This window comes from Pseudorca crassidens, chromosome 3 (assembly GCF_039906515.1).
Source record: "Pseudorca crassidens isolate mPseCra1 chromosome 3, mPseCra1.hap1, whole genome shotgun sequence".
NCBI lineage: Eukaryota > Metazoa > Chordata > Mammalia > Artiodactyla > Delphinidae > Pseudorca > Pseudorca crassidens.
The window spans coordinates 166,574,588-166,597,139 of NC_090298.1; the positions used below are offsets into that span (position 1 = coordinate 166,574,588).

General features: G+C 50.5%; 1 protein-coding gene across 1 annotated transcript in view; it reads left to right on the plus strand.

Annotated features, from left to right (window-relative positions):
• Nucleotides 1-22,552, plus strand: part of ELAVL1 (ELAV like RNA binding protein 1) — a 34,992-nt gene that overhangs the window by 1,980 nt on the left and 10,460 nt on the right. Inside the window, exons 2-3 of the mRNA XM_067733923.1 lie at nucleotides 12,411-12,600; nucleotides 19,692-19,795. Of these exons, the coding sequence (XP_067590024.1) occupies nucleotides 12,429-12,600; nucleotides 19,692-19,795 (276 nt within the window). The 5' untranslated portion in view covers nucleotides 12,411-12,428. The remainder of the gene's footprint in view (nucleotides 1-12,410; nucleotides 12,601-19,691; nucleotides 19,796-22,552) is intronic.

Consider the following 22,552-nt stretch of genomic DNA (forward strand, 5'->3'; position numbering starts at 1 on the left):
CACTCCTGCCTCCCATCTCTATAATCTTTCCACACTCCAGCAAGAGCTGTCTTTTTTAAACGCAGATCTGGTTATGTTACTCGCAATTAAGAGTCTTTGGGTGGAAAAAAAATTAATTTTTTAACCTCTTTAGGTGGCTTAAAAGCTAAAGTTTGGGGTCCCAGGTCTTGCACTTTCTAACGCTCCCCTCCTTTCTGAGTTCACCTGCACATAGGCCCTAAACTCTGACACCCTCTGCCTTTTGCCCCCATTGCCTGGAATGCCGTTTTCCTCCACCTAGAGATCTCTTTCTCATGCTGTGTGGCCCAGGTCAGAGCTCACTCACCATTTGAAGCCTCCCCTGACTGCCACTCTTTCTCTACCCACGCTGGAGTCAACTGTTACCTCGCCTGTGTTCCCATCTCATTCAATGGAATCAAATTAAATGCTGAATGGTGAAAGAGGTGCAGTTACCTCCTTTCACCCCTAGGTGGCAGTAGTGAAGCAGCGAGGCCGACCTGAGATTTTGGGTCAGGGGAAGACCAGAGGAAACCAGCCTAGGGAAGGGAAGTTAGTCTTGCTTCCCGCCTTTAACCAACTCTCTCCGCTCCGCTACTGTGTCCCAGGTCCTGTGCTAGGCTCTGGGGAGGCACTGGTGATTGCGATGTGTGCATAGATCGTTTTAGCCCACTCTGTTGAGTGTGGTGATTGTTATGCGCTGGCTGATGGAAGCACAAAAACTGTTAACCTAGCCTTGGTGGGCAAAGGGGACCACAGAATGCTTCCCAGAGGAGGTGAAGCGTGAGGGGAGGGGTTAGCCAGGCCAAGACTGTGGGGGAAGGGCTTGGCAGGAGATTGGGACAGCATCCGCAAAGGCACGGAGGTGGGAACATCTAGGTTTGTTCAGGGAACCACATGGGGTCTGGTATCTCAGAGGTAAGAAAGGTGAAGTGAGGGGCGGCAAGAGGACTCGCACAGCTGGTGTGCAGAGGGCTTGGCTGTTGGCCTGTAGGCCAGGCCAAGGGTGTCTGTTGGGCAGTTTCAGTCCACAGTGAAGGGGTCAGTTCTGCACGCTGGAGGGGGATATTGCTGAAGGCTGGCAAACCATTGAGGAGGTGATTACTTTCCCATAAAGCAGAAAAGTTGCTAATATGACCCAGGGCTGTAGTCGGGAGAGAGAGGGGGTGGGTTTGAGACACGGTTAGGGGGTAAAGGACACAGGGCTCAGTGGGTGTTTAGCTGTGGGACGTGAGCTAGAGAAAAACATGGGTGGATGATTCTGGGTCCCTGCCTGAGTGCCTGGCAGATGGATACGGTCACTAAGAGAAACAGAAGGCTGGAGAAGGAGCAGTTTAGAATGTAGACGTGGACAAAACAGCGCATCACTCGAGTAGGGTGCGCGTACGTGGATATACAGACAGGAAGTGGGAAGGTGGCAGAAGGTACTGTCTGTGTCCATATGTGTTGACGGGACTCGCTCATATGATCACTGTCCATCCTCACGTGACCCAGGGCCTCGCGTGTACTGGCCAAGTCAGTGAGCACAGTTTTATAGACTGAGCCCATGTAACCTTACCGCTTGCTCATTGTTGTGGGGAACGGGGAGAAGTGGAAGAAATTGCCTCCTTGAGGAATTTACACCCTGAATTGGTGAGAAAAGACATAGATGTGTGAGATTAAAGTAATGAAAAGAGGAAGCCGTGAGTGGTGACAGCATCGAGACTATTGAAAGAAATGATTGTCCGTTGCTTGGGTTTTGTTCTTGATGAAAGAGCCGGTGTCCAAACTGGTCGCTGTGACCAGAGAGGCGTAGGCAACAGTTTCCAGGTGCGGCCAGCAGCCCGAGTGAGTAAGAAACGAGGCGAGTGCAAACAGGTCCGGAAGCCTGAGGGGACCAGTTTGGGCAGGCAGAGGGTCAAGAAGGTGGACTTGGAGATAAATCTAGAAAAGTATGCCATGGTCAGGTGGTAGAGGGTTTCTGGGCACAGTCAAGAGGTGAGCTCAGAAGATCGCTTTTCTGAGTGAGAGGTTAGGATGGACAGACCAGTCAAAGGCTTTTGCGGTACTGAGCTGGTCTGGTACTGGCCTGAATTTGAGGGTTGGGACTGGGATTGCTTCTTTATCTTATACACACACTGCCTTGCTCGTGCTGGCACGTGGTCACACTCCATGTGTGCTGGGCGAAGGAAGAGTTAGAAAGGAGCTCAGAAGTGACTGGATCCAGCTACCCATCAGACAGGCATTCATGCCAGAGGAAAGATTTACAGGAGAGGGAACAGTCCAGAGCAACCCAGTGGCAAGACTGATGTCACCACGAACAGAAATGGGGAGACAGAAGGAACAGGAGTGATCTGGAGGGAGAAGACCAAATGACTCTCGGTTCGAAATAATCGTGTGGCGGGGAGACCAGTTAGGAGTCAGTCTAGGCAAGAGGTGACAGTGACCTGAACAAGGATGATGGCAGTGAGATGGAGGGAGAGTGAGACATCTCAGATGTAAAACTGGCAGAACTTGGTGCTTACTTAGGTTTGGGGGATGGACAGAGGTGGCCTGGGGGACAAGTGCGTGCATGTGCCACCAAATGAAGTAATTCGGGGGAGGAGGAGGTTTGAAGAGGGGGGCGAGGACAGGCGGAGAGGAGATGAAGGTGTTTGCAGCTGGAGGTGGGGAGGGCAGGGAGACACGCGCTCACCTTGATTTTGTTGATAAAGTAAGAGTAGGGGGACAAGACTTGAATAAGGTTCATATCTTTGGTGAACAGATAAGGAGGCCCGCTGATTCGTCCAAGGTTGCGTGTGCGACTGGTGAGTGATTGAGCAGGACTACCCGCGAGATCTTACACGTTCCATGGGGTGCTGCGCTCGTGGGCCCAGGCTGGTAGAACCGCATGTGGCTTCCGTGGAACCCAGGCCCATTAGAAATGGCCTCAAAGGTGTGGATCGGTTCCAGGGTCCCAAGGGGAAAGGGTCAAAGTGTTCCTTAGTAAACCTGAGGTGAGTGGTGAAGTGGGTGCTCACCAAGTGTCGGGAAGTGTGTTGAGAGCTGCAGAGCAGTGGGTAACACCCCAGTTTGCAGGCAAGGAAACGGAAGCTCAGGGAAAGGAAGTGACGTCCCCACAGTGGTTCGGATGATTAGCCGTAGGGTTAGTGTTGGAACTCAGGTCTGTCAAAGCCCGTGAGTTTTTCCTGCTGTGCCATGTTGCTTTGCAGTTCCCTGTGAGAGCCCTGGAGGGCCCTTGACCAGCCAGAAAGAAGCCAGGACTCCTAGCAGCGCTCTGGGTCTGATCAGGTCCCCTTGGGACCCATGGGGCACTTTGACTGGGCCAGACACTGGGCTGCACCGATGGGCACCTGCTCTGCCCCTCCCCTGGGCTTCTCAGGCTGGCAGGCATGGAGTTGCTGTGACTTAGATGAGCTGCCCACTGGGCATCTTTCCCCTCTGTGGGCGGTGGGAAGGGACGAGTAAGGAAACGTGGATCAAGTCGACCTAAAAGAGCCCTCACCTTGCGTAGCACTTATAATTGGGTCAGGTGGTGCCTTCAGTTTCTTTCTGGCACCACAGCGTTTCTTGGGTGACCTTGCATTCCTAAGACTTTAACCTTGAAGAACTCAGGACTATACATCTGGAAAGGACTGCAGAAACAATTGAGTCCAAGCCCTGTCGTAGGATGTGTGAAGTGTCAGGGTTGAGCCTGAGGTTATATTTGACTGTTCTAGTTTTGTTCTGGCCCAAGTAGTTTAGAAAGCCTGCTCTGTGACTATAAAATGAGACAGATTCTCAGGGGTGCCTGATGGAATCCGGTCTTGCTCCTTTACATAGGTACCATCTACGCATGTTTTTACGTCGTTTATATTTATATGTATACATACACATGTACACGTACATAGATATTGTATCTGTTCCTTATATACATAGTAGGTATACTACTGATGTGAACAACATCTCTGAAGTCACACAGACAACCAGGATCGCTTAAAATAGTGCAGTAGGGCTGAAAACCCTCAGAGATCATCCTAAAAGGACTTCTGCATGGTATATCTGTTACCAGAAACATTTCCGAATCAGCAGGAATTGCTTTGCTAAACTAAGTTTCCCTTTTGCTCCCTGCAATTGACTTTGATTCTGTGGGTTGGGATGGGATGGGATGATTCTAAAAAAGTAAGATACTAAGTGTATTAATAGACTGTCAGTACAATTTCCAACCACCCTTCTTTAATGTAAAAGAATGCACCAAATACACATGATTCCCAGGTGAGTCTGAGACCCTGTATCTGTTCCCCCCTCCTGTGTGTGCCTGCATGATGCACCTACATTTTGCCAGGTACCTTGGGTTTACCTGGGCACCCTTGGCCTTGAAGCCTTGGGCCTCAAGGCTTTCACCAGTGCTGTGGGTGAAAAGCAACTAATTACGAGTTGGAGTGATTCATGCAATAATAAAGGTTCACGCCAGTGGTATACGAGCACTGAGAACTAGAGCAACCAAGCGTCCTGGGAGACTCTTTAAAGACAAGTGAGGAGGTGGTGGAGACGGCGGGCAGTCCCTGCCAAGGGAGCAGCCGTAACAAAGGCACAGGAAGATGAAGGTCTGCGGCGTGCTGGGGGAGCTCAAGTGAGGGGAGAAGGGGGACAAGCAGGGGCCATCGCAAAGGGCCTGGTGTTTCATCCTTGAAAGACTGCTCTGTAGCCATAGCTCAAGGCCTGGCCCTGCCACTGATTAACAGTGTGATGACTGCCCCTGAGCAAAGTCATGTAACCTCTGAGCCACAGCAGGTGGTGACCCCACTGACAGGGAGAGCCGGGGGAGGGGCTAGCTTGATGGGGCTGAGTGCGACAACCTGGAGGAGTCTACAGGACAGCCACGCGGAGAGAGACACGCTGAGTGAGAGGTGGCCAGAGGTGGCCATGACTGGGAGTCATTGATTGTCAGGCAGATGCCAAGGCCAGGTTGTAGTTGGTACTTGTGGGAACAGAGCTTGTTTGGCCCTGTATCAGATATGCAGGTTTGGAAAGGTCAGGGGAAGGGGCCTGGATGGCAGGGTGGCACTGAAGCACCGAGAAACTGTGCTCTTGGTGTTTGGGTTCTTCATTGTTGCCAGTTGACCAAGAATGGGGCCCGCAGGGGGCTGCTCAGCCTTGGCTGGGCCCGTCAGTTATGAGGAGTCAGCATGCCGAGGAGCAGGGCAGTCGTGCAGAAGCTTCACTTTTTAAATCTTTTAAAATTTATTTTTTAATCCAGTTTTTGGTGTAGAGTTGAGTTTTGATAAATGAGTGACCACCACCATGATCGTGATATTGGAAAATTTTATTGCCCGGGAAACAAAACTATTTCCTCATGCTCCCCGTGTCAACCCTTCCCCTGCTCCCTGCGCCCAGCAACCACTGATCTATCCCTGTGATTTTGCCTTTTCCAGAATGGAATCATGCAGTAGCCTTGAGTCTGGTTTGTTTCATTGAGCAAAATGTATTTGAGATTCATACAAATTGCGTGAATAGTAGTACCTTTGTATTGCTGAGTAGTATTCCATTGTATGGTGTACTATAGTTTATCCACTGAAGGTTTGAGGGACATTTGGGTTGTTGCAGTTTTTGGTGATTATGGAGAAAGCTGCTCTGCGTGTAAATCAAAGAAGTTAAGACACCACCTCACACCATACACAAAAATAAATAAAGACGTAAATATTAGACATGGCACCATAAAACTCCTAGAAGAGAACATAGGCAAAACATTCTCTGACATAGATTGTACCAATGTTTTCTTAGGTCAGTCTCCCAAGGCAATAGAAATAAAAGCAAAAATAAACAAGTGGGACCTAGTCAAACTTATAAGCTTTTGCACAGCAAAGGAAACCATAAACAAAATGAAAAAGACAACCTACAGACTGGGAGAGAATGTTTATAAACAATGCTACCGACAAGGGCTTACTTTCCAAAATATACAAACAGCTCATACAACTCAATAACAAAGAAACAACTCAATCGAAACATGGGCAGAAGACCTAAGTAGACATTTCTCCAGAGAAGACATACAGGTGGGCAATAGGCATATGAAAAGATGCTCAACATCGCTAATTATTAGAGAAATGCAAATCAAAACTACAATGAGGTACCACCTCACACTACTCAGAATGGCCATCATCAAAAACTCTATACATAGGACTTCCCTGGTGGTGCAGTGGTTAAGAATCCACCTGCCAATGCTGGGGACACAGGTTCGAGCCCTGGTCCGGGAAGATCCCACATGCCGCGGAGCAACTAAGCCCGTGCGCCACAACTACTGAGCCTGCGTGCTAGAGCCTGTGAGCCACAACTACTGAAGCCCGCGTGCCTAGAGCTGTGCTCCACAACAGGAGAAGCCACCGCAATGAGAAGCCCATGCACCGCAGCGAAGAGTAGCCTCCACTCACTGCAACTAGAGAAAGCCTGCGTGCAGCAACAAAGACCCAATGCAGCCATAAATTAATTAACTTAAATATATATATATATTTTAAAAACTCTACACATAATAAATGCTGGAGAGGGTGTGGTGAAAAAAGGAACCCTCCTACACTATTGGTGGGAATGTAAATGGGTACAGCCACTTTGGAGAACAGTATGGAGGTTCCTCAGAAAACCTAAAAACAGAGTTACCATATGATCCAGCAATCCCACTCCTGGGCATATATCCAGACAAAACTCTAATTCAAAAAGGGACATGCACCCCTATGTTCATAGCAGCACTATTTACAATAGACAAGACATGGAAACAACCTAAACGTCCATTGACAGATGAATGGATAAAGAAGATGTGGTACATATATACAATGGAATACTACTAAGCCATAAAAAAATGAAATAATGTCTTTGCAGCTACATGGATGGACCTAGAGATTATCATACTAAATGAAGTAAGTCAGAAAGAGCAAGACAAATATCATATGATATCACTTATATGTGGAATCTAAAGTACGGCATGGGGACTTCCCTGGTGGCACAGTGGTTAAGAATCCGCCTGCCAATGCAGAGGACATGGGTTCGAGCCCTGGTACGGGAAGATCCCACATGTGGCTAAGCCTGTGCGCCACAACTACTGAGCCTGCACTGTAGAGCCCTCGAGCCACAACTATGAAGCCCACGTGCCAAACTACTGAAACCTAGAGCCCGTGCTCCGCAACAAGAGAAGCCAGCGCAATGAGAAGACCGCGCACTGTGATGAAGAGTAGCCCCCGCTCGCCACAACTAGAGAAAGACCGTGCGCAGCAGTGAAGACCCAGTGCAGCCAAAAACAAATAAGTAAATAAAAATTTTAAAATGATAAAATATGGCACAAATGAACCTATCTACAAAACAGAAACAGACGTACAGACATAGAGAACAGACTGTGGTTGCCAAGCAGGAGGGGAGGGATGGAGTGGGAGTTTTGAACTAGCAGATGCGAACTATTATTAGAGAATGGATAAACAAGGTCCTACTGTATAGCACAGGGAACTATATTCAATATCCCGTAATAAACCATAATGGAAAAGACTATGAAAAAGAATAAATAAATAATAAAAACCGAGTGTTAAAAAAATGCATAGTGCTTCCCTGGTGGCGCAGTGGTTGAGAGTCCGCCTGCCGATGCAGGGGACACCGGTTCGTGCCCCGGTCCGGGAGGATCCCGCATGCCGCGGAGCGGCTGGGCCCGTGAGCCATGGCCGCTGAGCCTGCGCGTACGGAACCTGTGCTCTGCAACGGGAGAGGCCACAACAGTGAGAGGCCGGCGTACCGCAAAAAACAAAAAACGAAACGTTACAGCCACTGTGGGAAACAGACTGGCACTTTCTTATGCCTAAATATACTCTTACCATGTGACCCAGCAACCTTTGCCTAGTCCTCACGTACAAGAAATAGTTTTGTTCATATAAAAACCTATGCGATACCGTTTATAGCAGCTTTATGCATTTTTTTTCCTTTTTTTTTTTCTTTTTTTTGCGGTACGCGGGCCTCTCACTGTTGTGGCCACTCCCGTTGCGGAGCACAGGCTCCGGACGCGCAGGCTCAGCGGCCATGGCTCACGGGCCCAGCCACTCCGCGGCATGTGGGATCCTCCTGGACCGGGGCACGAACCTGTGTCCCCTGCATCGGCAGGCGGACTCTCAACCACCGCGCCACCAGGGAAGCCCTGCTGTAACGTTTTTACAATTTCCACCAGCAGTACATGAAAGTTCTAGTTTCTCCACATCCTCACCAGAACTTGATATTGTCTGTTTTGTCGTCATTGTTTGCTTGCTTGCTTGTTTTGTTTGGTTTTAGGCCTCCTAGACGGGTAGTGGTATTTCGATGTGGTTCGTTTGTTTGTTTGTTGGCAACACTGCACGGCTTGCAGAATCTTAGTTCGCTGACCAGGGATTGAACCCGTCCCTCGGCAATGAAAGTGTGGAGTCCTAACCACTAGAGCACCAGGGAATTCCCTTGATGTGGTTTTACTTTGCTTTTTGCTAATAACTGATAATGTTGAGAAACTTTTCATGTGTTTATTTGCCATCCGTATATCTTCTTTGGCTCAGTATCTGTTTACATCTTTTGCCATTTTAAAATCGGGTTGTTTTTTTCTTATTGTTAAGTTTCAAAGGTTTTTTAAAAAAATATGTTCTGGATACAAGTCCTTTTTCAGATATGTGATTTGAATATTTTCTTCCAGTCTGTGGGTTATAGTTTTCCTAGCAGTGTCATTTGCAAGAGCAGAAGTTTTAAATTTTGATGGTATCCAGTTTGTCAATTTATTTTAAATGAATTTGGCTTCTGGCATGGTATCTAAGAACTCTTTGCCTCACCTGGTGTCGCAAAGATTTTCTCCAAGAAATTTTTCTGTTGTTTACATTTTAGAACAAAGGTCGGCACACTTTTTCTGTAAAGAGCCAGATGGTAAATATTTTCAGCTTTGTGAACCATATGGTCTCTGTCACAACTACTCAGCTCTGTCACTGGAGTGCAAAAGCTGCCATAGACAATTCATAAACAAATGGGAGTAGCTGTGTGCTAATAAAACTTTATTTATGAAAACAGGAGGTGGACTGAAAAAATTTGGCCTGCAGGCCATGGTTTGCCAACCACTGTTTTAGGAAGCTAACTTTTTACCAGGCATAGAGGACACCCCACTCTGGATAACGAGAATGGGGTAATTACTGCCCAGTTTATCTTCCATGAAAGCAGGGTGAGGGAAAAGGCAGAAGAGTGGATGCCTAACTCAGAACAAGAGTGAAGAGAGAGGGGGATAAAGGAAAAAAAGAGGAAGGAGGAAGAAAAACATTTGAGTCACATTTTGAGCAAACTTCAGTGTGCATTAGAATTCTTCAGAGTTAACCCTTGTACTTTGGTTCAGGCTTCAACAGATGTTTTTGTTTGTTTGTTTTTGAGCTAATGATTTATCTTAGTCTCATGGCCACAGAAGGTTTAATAGATTTGTGGAGTTTTTCCTTATTAAACCCGTTAATGCCATGCTTTCTACTGAAAATTGTTATTTATTGAACCATCCCCCACTAATAACATACTTAGATTGTGTCCAGCACTTTACCAGCCATGGGGTCGGTGTGTTCCTCGCACATGTTTTCCTGCATATGTATGATTATTTCTGTAGAGCAGTTTCCTACAGCTCTGAGTCAGAGGGTAGCATTCACATTAAACATTTTGATAGGACCGGCCATGTTATCCTTCCAAAAGGTTGTACCATGTCACACTCATATCGATGGTGTATAAGGGTGTTTTTTCCTCCTTATCCTTACTTACACTGGGTTTTATCCATCCTGGATTGTATTCCATCTGACTGACGCAAAGTAGCATCTCTTTTTATTTTGCATTTTCCTCATTGTTTGTGAACTTGAGCTTCTTTTCATGGCTTATTAGCTCTATGAATTGCCAGCATCTATTAGTTGCAGCTCATGTATTTTGTCCACTTCTCTGCTAGTGATACGTGGGTTTTTTCTTTTTAATTTGCAGATGCCCCAAATCAACTTTTCTCAACCTCAGCAGTACTGACACTTTGGATTAGATCATTCTTGGTTGGGGCTGTCCTGTCCTGTCCTGTGCTTTATGGAGTATTTAACAGCATCTCTGGCCTCTACCCACTAGATGCTAGTGGCCCAGCACCACCCCCCAGTCCTGATAGCCAGCAGTGTCTCCAGACACTGCCCCCTGTCCCAGGGTCTGGGGGGTGGGGAGGCGGGCAGAATCACCCAGTGTGAGACCCACAGCTCTGAATAAGATGATAGGCAGCAGGCATTTTCTCCCAGTCTGCTGCTTGTCTGTGTGTGATGCGTTTGCCCTCCAAAAGTTTTTAACCTTATGAAGTCTAAGTTTCCAATCTTTCCTTTTATGGCTCTTGATGCTGAAATATTTTATAAAGAGCAGGAAGCATAGAACATTTTCAAATAAATAAAAGAAATTCTGGGAGACTGGACTAATTTTGCATGTTGTGTATGGTCTGAAGCAAGTGAGAGGGTGGGAAGGTAGAGAAGACCTGAATGTCTCCACCAGGAAACTGGGAACCAGACCCGATTCCTCTCTGCTTCTTGATTCGGGGCAGGTGGGAAATCCTGTGCAGGAGATGTGTTCAGGTTTCTATATAACCGCTGGCAAGGCTATTTTTAGAGGAGGCTAAATGCTCCTGACACTGGGCACTGGGTTGTTGTTTTCTGGGGTTTTTTGGCTGCTCTAGGTCTTCGTTGCTGTGCATGGGCTTTCTCTAGTTGCGGCGAGCGGGGGGCTACTCTGTTGCAGTGCACAGGCTTCTCATTGCGGTAGCGTCTCTTGTTGTGGAGCATGGGCTCTAGGCGTCCGGGCTTCAGTAGTTGTGGCTCACGGACTCTAGAGCGCAGGCTCCGTAGTTGTGGCGCACTGGGCTTCATTGCTCTGCGGCATGTGGAATCTTCCCGGACCAGGGCTTGAACCTGTGTCGCCTGCATTGACAGGCGGATTCTCAACCACTGCGCCACCCGGGAAGCCCTGGGCACTGGGTTTTGAAGCATAAAATCAGAACTAGGCAGTAGGAATCTGGAGAAAGGAGTGGGCTGCTCCCCTGTAACCTACCCCGACTGATGGGCAGCAGGGCCTTTTTCTCAGTGATGACATTTCAGCCCCACGGGGTGCCTATTTCTTTAGAGGCAGAGACACAGGACATCTTGGACGAGGCAGCCGCAAAGCAGTGCCTGTGAGCAAAACCCAGAGTGAGTGGTGCTTCCAGAAGAGTGGTCTTGAGCTGACTCTAGTCCGAAGCCATCACTGTGCTCTGGTATTTGTCACTGAAAGTAAAGATTTGTGCAGGTGGCTAAAGGTATTCCAGAGCCTGCCAGCTTTGGAGACCAAGCTCCTATAACAGGACGAGACATCTTAACCTCTTTCTTGGCTCAGTTGCTCTGTCTTGGGAATAAAGGGGCACAGAGGACCATTGCCTGCCTGCTAGAGTACAGACAGCGTGTCTGGGTGGGGTGCTCAGGTGCACCTCGCAGGCTCCTCCATGTACAGCTGCATCAGTAGTGCATGTGGAGATGAGAGAAAGCAATCAGAGATCTTTGGAACGTTCTCAAGACAACCCACTTTTCCCAGAGGCTTGAATTGTGGTGCTGGAATTGTTTGTAGGTTTGTTTCTTTAAAGCCCTCTTGGTAAGTGGAAATGGTTGGACTTGGGCTTGTTTTGTTTTTGTTTCAGTAGACATTATTTTTAGAGCAGTTTTAGGTTTACAGAAAGATTGCGAAGGAAGTCCAGAGTGAGTTTCCATAAACCCCTCCTCCAACACAAAGTTTCCCCTATTATTAAATCTTGCCTTCGTGTGGTATTTTGTTGTAATTGATGAGCCGTTGTTATTACATGCTAGCTAAAGCCCAGGGTTTGCCTTAGAGTCTACTCTTCATGTTATGTTCTGTGGGGTTGGACAAATGTATAATGACGTGTATCCACCATTACACCCTCATACAGAATAGTGTCACTGCCCTGTAAAACCCCCTGTGCTCTGCCTATTCATCCTCCCTCCCCGCAACTCCTGGCAACTACTAATCTTTTTGCTGTCTCTCTAGTTTTGCCTTTTCCACAATGTCGTATAACTGAGACCCTCTAGTGTGTAGCCTTTCAAGCTCTTCTTTCACTCAGCAGTGTGCATGTAAGGTTCCCCCATGCCTTTGTGGCTTCCTAGCTCCTTTCTTTTTGGCACTGAATAACACTCCATTGTGTGCATGTACCAGACAACTGGCCTGTGTTTCTCCATTCACCTACTGAAGGGCATCTTGGCTGCTTCCAGTTTGGGGGCAGTTATCAATAAAGCTGCTATAAACATCCACATGCAGGTTTTTGTGTGGACATAAGTTGAACTTCTAGTGTTGAAAAGAAAAATGTCTAAATGCAACACAGTCGCGAGCGTTGCCTTAATATCCTGCATTATGAACATTTGGAATTTACTTCCCTTTTTTTTTGCCCCCTGCAGATTTAAAAAAAAAATACAATGTCTAATGGTTATGAAGACCACATGGCTGAAGACTGCAGGGATGATATTGGGAGAACAAATTTGATTGTCAACTACCTCCCTCAGAACATGACCCAGGATGAGTTACGAAGTTTGTTCAGCAGTATTGGTGAAGTTGAATCTGCAAAACTTATTCGGGATAAAGTAGCAGGTAAAGAAACAAGAGCCGTTTTTGTAAAGGGGGTACGTGTGGCCGTCCTGCTAAGCACTGTCTTCTTTGCCCTGCAGTGCTCCTCAGCCAGGAAGAGCCATAGCCTTGAAATGATAGCTGTGAAGTTTCATTTTTATCTCAACTCTGTTTTGCCCCCACCCAAGTGTAAGATTGGACGTAGGTTCCCCAAAGAGAAAAATCCATCATAAGATGGAGAGTATATACAAAACACGACGGTGGGAGGGGAGGGAAAATGAGAAGACAGGAGAACAGGGACAGTCTGAGAGCTGGAAGGGGCATGGTGCCACGTGTGGAAGGGACTCTGGCCAGCGCCCTGCCCGGGGCAGGCCCAGGCAGGTCCACCCTCTCTTCCCAGGCTCACATACAAGGTCAGGCCCGCAGCAGAACACTGAGTCCCCTGTGGGCTGTCCTTCGTTAGGTTTGGGCCACCCTGACTGTCTGCTGTTGTGCTATCAACTTAACGTCTGAAACTGAGGTTGCACTCTCAGGGCGGCTGGAGCAGGGCAGCGGGTCATGGGCAGGCTGTGGGGTTGGCAGGCTGGCTCAGAGCCCCACCCTCCCACCCTGTCTCAGTGTCCTCATCCATGAAGTGGGGATGGTGGCGCCTACATCCTGATGCTGCCAGCTGCCTAAGAGATTGCACAAGGCCCGGTGCCTGGTAAGGCCCTCCCTACAGAGAGGCCTCTGTTCTGAGAGCGTGGTTTCAGGGGCTCTGGAGAAAAACATGGGGAGACCAGGTGCTCCGAGGCACTTCTTCCTTTCTTTCCTCCCCAGGGAGGAACGTTTTAGGGAGCCTCCTCCTCTCTCTCTTCCCCTCTTCCCCCCTCCTCCTCTTCTTCCTCCTCTCTGCATAACTGGGCTGAGGAATGGCCGGTCCTCTCAGGAGGGCTCTGGCTGCCACTCTGGCTTGTGGGACCAGGATTCCCTACACTGAAAAATAATTTCAAAGTCAAAAGCCGTATTTATTATAGAAACCTAATATTTTATTGTATTTCAGTTTACATTAAAGTAGAGTAATATTATTGAACCCCATGTACTCATCATCCTGCTTCATCGACTTTCAGCCTTTGCCAGTAACGTGAAGATGCCTGTACCCGAGATGACTCCTGTAGAGGCTGGCTGACTACTGTACAGGGAGTTGGTTCATCAGAACGGGACTTTGAACGCAAAAGTCCTTTAAGGACCCTTCCAATTCTGAGAGTCTGCAATGTAATAAATGTCTTCAAAATAGGATCTTTAGATAATACACAAAATTGAAGTGTTGGAATGTTCTAGAAGCCACACTCTCTCTCCAGTTCCAGGAGACCATCCTGAATAAGAGAGTCCTTGTTCAGAGGGGTTTGAAATTCTCCTGCGCTGCTACTGAGTCTTTCCTTTTTCCTTTTATGTTCTGGTGGAAGGGAATTTTCAGTCCTGTTGATATTCCTGACTTCTTTGTCTCTTGGCTTGTTGTGGTTTTCAAAGGAATGTGAGCTATGTTAATAGGAACACCTAGATTTGGCAAGATCAGTCCGGAGAGAACTGGTTTTGAGAACCAGCGAAAGCAGCAAAAGTGTAATTTGGAAATTATTTCAGTACAGAAATAGTCCTTTTCTGCTCTCTGGGCAAAGTTGAGTGTAATGCACCGGGAGTTGTGGAGTGGGTGGGCCTGGGTTGGCATTTCAGCTCTGCATCTTGCTAGCAGTTCTTTAAACTGAATGAACTTGACTTTATGGAAAACTTACTGCATTCACTTTTCTCCTCCTGCCACCGGTGTGTGAAAACTAATTAGAGGCTGTTCCCAGGGCCGTGGCCTCACATCTCATTCCCTTTTGTCCTTTATTACACCGCTCTGGTGAAACCCCGGACTTGGTTATGTCTGGCTGCTTTCTCCTGGCCTGTCTCAGGTGCCCACCCCAGAGAGAGTCTCGCACCCCAGCAGACAGGCACCCCGTCTGATGAAACCCCCAACCGAGTTCACAACATGGGCATCCCTGTGCCACAGCAGCCACTTCAGCGCATTTTCTCCCGTGAGGCCCCCTTTCCTCTCACATGATGGCCGCTTCCTACTTCACAATGAAAATAACGGCTGGCTCACTTCTGCGCTAGATCCCTTCCCTTCTCGGCATCCCAGGAACCTCAAGTTATGCAAGTACCCACTTTGCTGGTGGGTCTTTCCAGGATCACCTGCCAGCATTCAAACACGCTCCAGCCTCTGCGCTGTTTAAGAGATGCCTGGACTCCCTCTAGCTCACAGTTTCTCCGCTTGAGCACTGTTGACGTTTGGAACTAGATAACTCTTGTGGGAGGGCCGTCCTGTACATTGCAGGCTGTTCAGCGGCATCCCTGGCCTCCACCCAGTAGATATGCCAGGGGCACCTTCTGAGTTGTGAAAACCAAAAAATGTTCCCAGATGTTGCCATGTCCCTGGGGAGCAAATCGCCCCCGACTGAGGAGCTGCTCCAGCTGATGTCCTCCCTCTCCTCCCAATCACAGAGCCGTCTCCTCTGCCTCTTCCTTTTGGAAGCTTCCTCTTCCCTCGGGTCCGTGAACCTGGCTTTCTCCTACCTCTGAGGCCTCCCTCCCTCTGTCTCTCTTGCGGCTCCTTCCCAGGCGCTGACCTAGGCAGTCCTCGGCTTATTCCCATGCCTCCTCTTCTTTCTAAGCCAACCCTCGGGTCAGCGGATGCACACCCACAGCTTAGCTGGACATTCAATTTGGCCACCTCTCTTTCAACCAGAAAGTTCTCCCGAGAGAACTTTCTAGGCCCTTCAGCCTCTCAGTGTTTCCCAAACTGACCTTGACTCTCCCACAAGCCGACTGCTTATTTCCCAGGGTCCCCATCTTAGCAGATGGCTCCACTGTCCACTCAGTGGCTCCAGTCAGAAGTCTAAGCATGACCTTTGACGTGTGTCCCTGACACTGGTCCTTCTGGATGCTTCCATCCTTTTTCCTCCATCACCCCTGCCACCATCTTAGACCAGGCCACGTCGTCTTCTGCCTGCCCTGTTGCTTTAGGCTCTTAACTGGCCAGCCATGCTCCCTCCAGCCCATTCTCCCAACTGCGGCAAAGGAATCTCTCTTTAACATACCAGATGTACCCTGTCACTCAGCTGCTTTTAAAGCCTTCACTTCCTGGGCCCCGTTTGCTTTAGGATGTCTTTTCTGGCCTGATCTACTCGGCGTGAGATGCTCTTTGGGTCCCCATAGCAATCAGGCAGACCTGCAACGTGGGTTTCCACACTGCACTGGGGTTGGAACTTTCTGGTCCAGTAGGTCCTTATGGTTCTCGGAGGCAAGGACCCTATTGTATTCCCAGATGTAGCCAGAGTCAGTGTTTGTTGAGTGAATGAATGAGTAGATCTAGGGATTGGGGGAGAATGCAGATCAACATAGACATTCATTCATTCAGCAAATATTTATTGAGTGCCTACCATGGGCCAAGCACCAGTGATAGGAGGAAGCAGGGACATGGTGGTGGCTGGGATGCTGAGAATGTTTGACATGCTGGCCTCGAGGTTCAGAGTGTTTCTGGCCAGCCAGGCCCCCCTGTGGGAGACGTGCATTTGTTGATGCCTGTTGCATCCACAGTCACTACCTGGCCTTACTGTGCAGCCCTGCCCTGCTCTCTGTCCTGGTGTCTAGCCCCTCCTCAGATGACATATGGCCCACGTGGGACCATGAGCCAGGCTCTACCTTGCTGCATTACGTCATGCTGGCCACTTGGTCCCCAGACTCCAGCCTACATGCTCAGCTTCTGTCTCATTGCTTTGCACCTCTGGTCAGGATAAAGCCCATACCCTGGCCTGCAACTCCCAAGTCTCCTTGAGACCCTGTCCCCCTCTTCCCCAGCCACTGCACCCCCCCCATTCACCCTCCTGTTGGGCTAGACTGAGCTGCTTGTCATTTTCCAGACACACCCTGCTGTCACACTCTTGTGATTTCTCCAGTACTCTTCCCGCTGCAGGGATGCCCTTCCACACCTACCCAGCTGACCACTTTTTTTCTTAATGTAAATCACCTCTGTTCCTTTTAGAAAAAAATTTAACATGAGACAAACAGGAAGAAAAGTTTAAGTTACCCATAATCCCACAACTGTTAGCTTTTTGGTTCATGTCCGTCCAGACTGTTTTCTTTACATATTTATGGTTGTGAGCAGTCATGTGCTTTTACAAAAATGGGCTCGCACCTCCCAAGCTGTGTGGGGAACTTTTCTTCCTGTACCTGTGAACATTTTTCCCTGTCACTGAACATAGCTGTCTCATGGTCACAGGGGTTGCGTGGTATTCTGTTGCATGCAGGTTCTGAGTTCACAACAGGTTGTAACTGTTTTTCCATAGTTACAAGCCCGGCTGAGATAAATATCCTGGCACAAATCTTTGCTGACTGGTTATTTCTGTAGGAAGTCTTCCTAGAAATGAACCGCAGAGGGGAGAGAGTGTAGTTTCTAAAAGCTCTTGACCCTTATTGCCAGCTGGCCCTCCAGGGGTCTGTGGTTCACCCTCTGCTCGGCCCTGCCATCCCCTGGGCCAGGCAGGGTTTCTCACCTCTTAAGTGAAAAATGACATCTGATCGTGGTGGCAGTTTGCATTTCTAGTAAAGTTCATCTCTTCTGGCTGTTTGTACTCCTCTTTTGTAAAAGGACTCTTGTCCTTTGCCCATCTTCTTTCCTTTGGGGACATTTGCTACTTCTTATTTATTGCCTAATTAATTCACTCATCCCCCCCCAAGACCCAGTCTCCCTCCATCAGTGATGTCTTCCCTTGAGCCCCGTGGACCTTTAGAGAAAGGACTCACGTTGCAGAGGAGGGCCTCGTCCACGGGGCACTCACCTTCCTCAGCTGTGCACCCCAGGTCAGTGTGAGGAACACTAAGGGATTAAAACATTACGTCTGGCTGCTCTGGTCCACGAAAGCAAGGCGAAATGCCATGGAATCGTCTCTTAGTCTTAACCCTTGTCTAAAGAGAGAGAAAGATGTTTGGCAATGCAAGAGCACTGGCCCAGGGGTCACCCAGCAGAGCGCCCCTTGTGGAGACAGCCTTGCTTTCTCCAGGGCAGCGGCTCCTGGGTGCCAGCCCTTGACCAGCCGCAGCACCTGGGGACTGGGAGAAATGCCTCTCAGGCTCCAGTCAGACCCACTGAGTCGGCCAGTCTGGGGTGTTTGAACCTTTCTGGAGGGAGGACAACCCGGTGCCGGGCATAGTCAGAACCAGAGCTGAGAAGCAGTGCCCTTCCTACGGTGCAGGGAAGTGAGAGCTGGGGGACGCTGGCCTCATACATCTCTAGATCAGGCCCAGGGTTTATTCATCCTCCGTCCCCGTCCTTCTTTCCCTCATCTCCCGCCCCTCCGCCCTCCACCATATCTCCCATCCTGGGCTCTGGTTGCCCCCACTCCTGACCCTGGCAGGCCTCGCCCTCCTCAAGCCCCAGCAGCCTGTACAGGATCCACGCACTGACCGGGCTTGTGCCTGAGCACCACCCCCCTGCTCCCCCACCAGACCTCAGACCCCCCTCATTCAGGGCTGGTCTTCCATCGCCCCTAAAGTGGGAGGGGGCAGCAGCTGACCTGCTTTCAAGGCACTGACTGCAGCAGGCCTGCTGCCTCTAGGGGGCAGGATCATCTATAAGGGGCTTGGAAGTGTGGATCCCGACGCCTGTCCGACGTCCTGGGTCCTGGGCTGAGGAGGGCCCTGGGGGGGCTGCATCGTTACCCCGCGTAGCTTGTGGCCCCTATTAGAGAAACAGTAACTTGGGAAGTGAGGGCCTTCCCCCAGGCACCTGCTCTGATCACAGCCCGTTAAGTGGGGGCTCTTCTGCATAACCACGGGGAGCCCCGCTCCTGTCGTGCACTTCCAGCGACAGTTCTCAACCTGGGCTCTGAGTTGGAATCATTGGGGAGCTTTACAAACAACCGAAACTGTCCCCACTCCTGCCTTGCTCACCCCCATTCTGATGTCATTGGTCGGGACTTGGCCTGGGCAGTGATAGTTTTTAGCAGCCGCCCTGGTGATTCTAACAAGCGGCTAGAATTGAGAGCAGTTGGTTTATAGTGAAGGAAAGGGGGAAGGTGGGCACTCAGCACTGTGTGTTAACGCTTTAGTCACCGGCCTCATCCAGTGGACGAAACCAGGGCCTCCCCTTCATTCCTCACCCGCCTTCCCTCTTGGCGCACACAGCTGCCCACCACAGAGAGTAGAACACTCCAACCCTCCCGGGGACCCACAGCCCCTCTCCTGTGCCGTGTCCCTCCTGTGTATCCAGTTGGTGGTCACTCCTGCCACTTCTGAACAGTTCCCCAAGAGGGAGTGGGGACACCCTGCTTGTAACCCTGGACTTCTTTGGGAAGAACTCAGGTTTGCACCTGCCTTACAACTCCCCCAGGCTTCGGCTAATGAGGCTGTTGCCGAGGGAGCTGCTTCCAGGGGGGCTCTGGATACCTGGCCAGGGCTGTGGAGGTGGGGCCCCCGGCTTCTCCTGGTGCTTCCTTCCTCCTCCCCGAGCTGGGCGGCAGGTTTGGGAAAGTGAGGGCAACCGACACTGGGTGGCGCCAGAGCCCAGCAGGCCTTCCCACTCTGGGCGTGGAAGTCGCGGAAAACAGCCTGGACACTGACAGCTGATCTTAGTCAGGTTCTCCCCACCAGCCTGTCCTGTGTGCTGCTGTGACTGTCCTCCTCCTCACCCCCCCAACGCAGTCCCCCGCGGAGCCACACAGAGCGGCCGGCACCAGTGGGACGGCTCCTTGTCACTGCTTTGGTGATGGGTTCCCTAGGATGCTCTTAGTAACACAGTGTTTCTCTTTAAATAAACTTTTTTTTAAAAAGTAACATTTTGTAAATTTGTTCCTTGCAGAAAATGTACAGGTTGGCCAAGGGAGTGTAACAAATAAACCATCAATATAGATTGTAACCATTGATCTCTAACTCCCACCTTCCCAGAGGCCTTGGCTCTTAGCGTTCTCTCTCGGTCTTCTCTCTGCTCTTGTCCTTTTGAGCCCAGCCGGACATAGTCCTGTTCATCCTCCCCATCTCTCTGTCTCGCTCACCCACTGGCTCTCAGCGGCTCACCCATGTCCCTGTGTTCTCCCACACAGGACACAGCTTGGGCTACGGCTTTGTGAACTACGTGACTGCAAAGGATGCAGAGAGAGCGATAAACACGCTGAACGGCCTGCGGCTCCAGTCAAAAACCATTAAGGTAAGGAGCTGCAATCACCATCTCGTTCATTCCTGGCTGCACAGAGGTCTGTGCTGAGCCCTGGCCTGGGTGAGAGACCCCCCCCAACCCTTACTTCACATCACCGTCACCGCACCATTAGCACAGTTGCGCCTTAGAGGCCTGCCGCTTTTCCAGGGCATCTGGGGGGCCTCCTGTCTGCTCAGAAGAGAGGCGTTGCGTGTCAGATGTGTCGGGTGGTGACCATCCCAGGCCTTGTGCCTCTGGCTCATGTCCTCCTCAGCCCCACCAGCAACGGGAGGGTCTCCGTGAAGGACTTAGGCTGGGACATCCCTCTCCCTGGCCCCCGGTGTCCCTCGTATGTTGGCTCACAGCAGCCTCCTCCGAAGGCCTCCCCACCGGTCTCTTCTACTGGCCAAGGTGCTCCCGTCCTCTTGCAGCTCCCGACCTCATGCTGAGCGGGTGTTGGGCCTGCCCTGCCGTCCTGCTCGCGCCCGGTTGTTGCTGTGGTGGTGGCAGCGGCAGCAGCAGCATCGTCCCTCCCGCCTCCTGCCCAGGCTTCCATTCCTGCTCCATCACTGGTGTAATCCTTCTCCCACCAGTCATTCAGCATTCATTTGGCAAATGTTTATGAGTGCCTACTATATGCCACGCAGTGAACAAAACAAATTCCATACCCTTGTGGGGCTGGGCCTGTGTGTGTGTGCGCGCGTGCGTGCGCACAAACGATAAACAAAACAATGAAAGCCAGGTGTGGCAGAGGTAGGCATCCCAGGGGTGCCGTGTCCTGGGGGGTTGGTTCATGACGACTTTAGGAGAGTGAGGGAGCCATGCAGCACCAGCTGGGAGGGCCTTGGGCAGACTGTCATCAGCGTCATTCCCAGTTCAAGGGCTGTGTGGCGGCTTCCTGGGACAAGTCAGCGAGTCCTCCAGGCCTCAGGGTGGCTTCTCCAACCTTCACGCTCCTCTCAACCTGCCACTGCTAACCACGCCCTCCTTCTCTCAGCCCGGAGCCCCACCTCCTCCCCACCCCAAGTGTCTCTCTTCAGGCTCTGCCTACCCCTGGACCAACCTTGGGTTTTCCCGACCATCGGTCCCTGCCGAGCCCTCCTGTAGAATATGCCTCCTACCCCCGCCCCACGCAGGACCCTGACCCGGCTTCCTGCAGCAGCCTCTCAGCACTGTGCCCACTGCCCCTCACCTGCAGACTGGCGAGTCAGCCCTCATTCCTGAGACACATGCCTGCCAGAGTCACCAGAGTTGTGTCCCTCGACCCGAAGCCACTGGAATGAGATCATCCTGTTTAGCCTTTGCATCTTCCAGTTCCTCACACCGAGTTCTGAGGGCTGGAAGTCCAAGATCCAGGTGTTGGCAGGTTGCGTGCCTTCGGAGGGCTGTGGGCTGTGAAGGGGGATCTGTTTCATGCCCCTCTTCTGGCACCTGGTGGTCACTGAATCTTGGGCAATCCTCGGCTTATAGAAGCATCACCCCAGTCTCTGCCTTCATCTTCACACGGGGTTCTCCCTGAGTGCATGTCTGTGTCCAAACTTCCCCTTTTTATAAGGACCTCAGTCATTGATTTGGGGCCATCTTATTCCGCTTTGGCCTCATCTTCACTAATCGCATCTATAATGATCCTGTTTCAAATGAGGTCACATTTTGAGGTACTGAGGGTTAGGACTCCAACATGTGAATTTGTGGGGGAACGTAATTCAAAAATTCCTTGTTCTTCAAAAACCTCTCACAGGAATGTTTCCTAAGAATAGGACAGTAGGGCTTCCCTGGTGGCGCAGTGGTTGAGAGTCCGCCTGCCGACGCAGGGGACACGAGTTCTTGCCCCGGTCCGGGAGGATCTCACATGCCGCGGAGCGGCTAGGCCCATGGGCCATGGCGGCTGAGCCTGCGCGTCCGGAGCCTGTGCTCCGCAATGGGAGAGGCCACAGCAGTGAGAGGCCCACATACTGAAAAAAAAAAAAAAAAAAAGAATAGGGCAGTAGACCAGATTGAGGCAGAGGAGCAGGTGGTGCCAGGAACTTAGAAAAGAGGGTTCTGGGCCTAGTGTCTCAGAGCGGGGCCAGGCACACCTGCTGCGTCATCACACACCTGCCACGAGAGGGTTCTCTAGTGCAGTCTTCTTGGATTCTGATTTGACTCTGAGCTTGACAGTGGCTGAAGAGCAAAGGAAAGCTGCAGTGGCCATCAACGTCCTTGGAGACACCTGTGCTGAAAAGAATTGAAGCGCAGTTGGCTTTGAAAGTATTGCCTCTCTGGGGCTTTATCAGGGGACAGTTGTAACTACAGTCAGTGCCAACCTCTACACCACTCCCACGGTGCTAATCTGGGAATGTTCTTTCCCACGGTGACCTTCACCAAAAGCCAAGGGCAGACCCCAAATGCAGCCTGTTCTGGACAGATCTGCAAGGGACGAGACAGGATGGTCGTGGGAGGCAGCTCCCTACTGGCCCAGCCTGATCCTGGGAAAGCACAGACTAGCCTGGGTCCCGGCAGGCCTGCCTCCCTCCTTCAGCTGTCCTGCCTGAAATCGGACGCCCCTTGTTGGGGCATTTGATAAAATTGGACAGCAGACGGTTGGAGTGACCCCCTCTGGCAGGAGTCTGAGTGGGGTGTTCTGTGGGGCTGGTTGACGTAGATCCGAAAAGTGGAGGCCCAGAAGTGGGGCAAACGTCCTTCCTGGTAGTCAAGGAGCGTGACCACGCCCACCTGGGAGGCCCTGGGGAGGCCCCAGGGGCCAAGGTGGCCTCTTGGGGACAGTGCTGC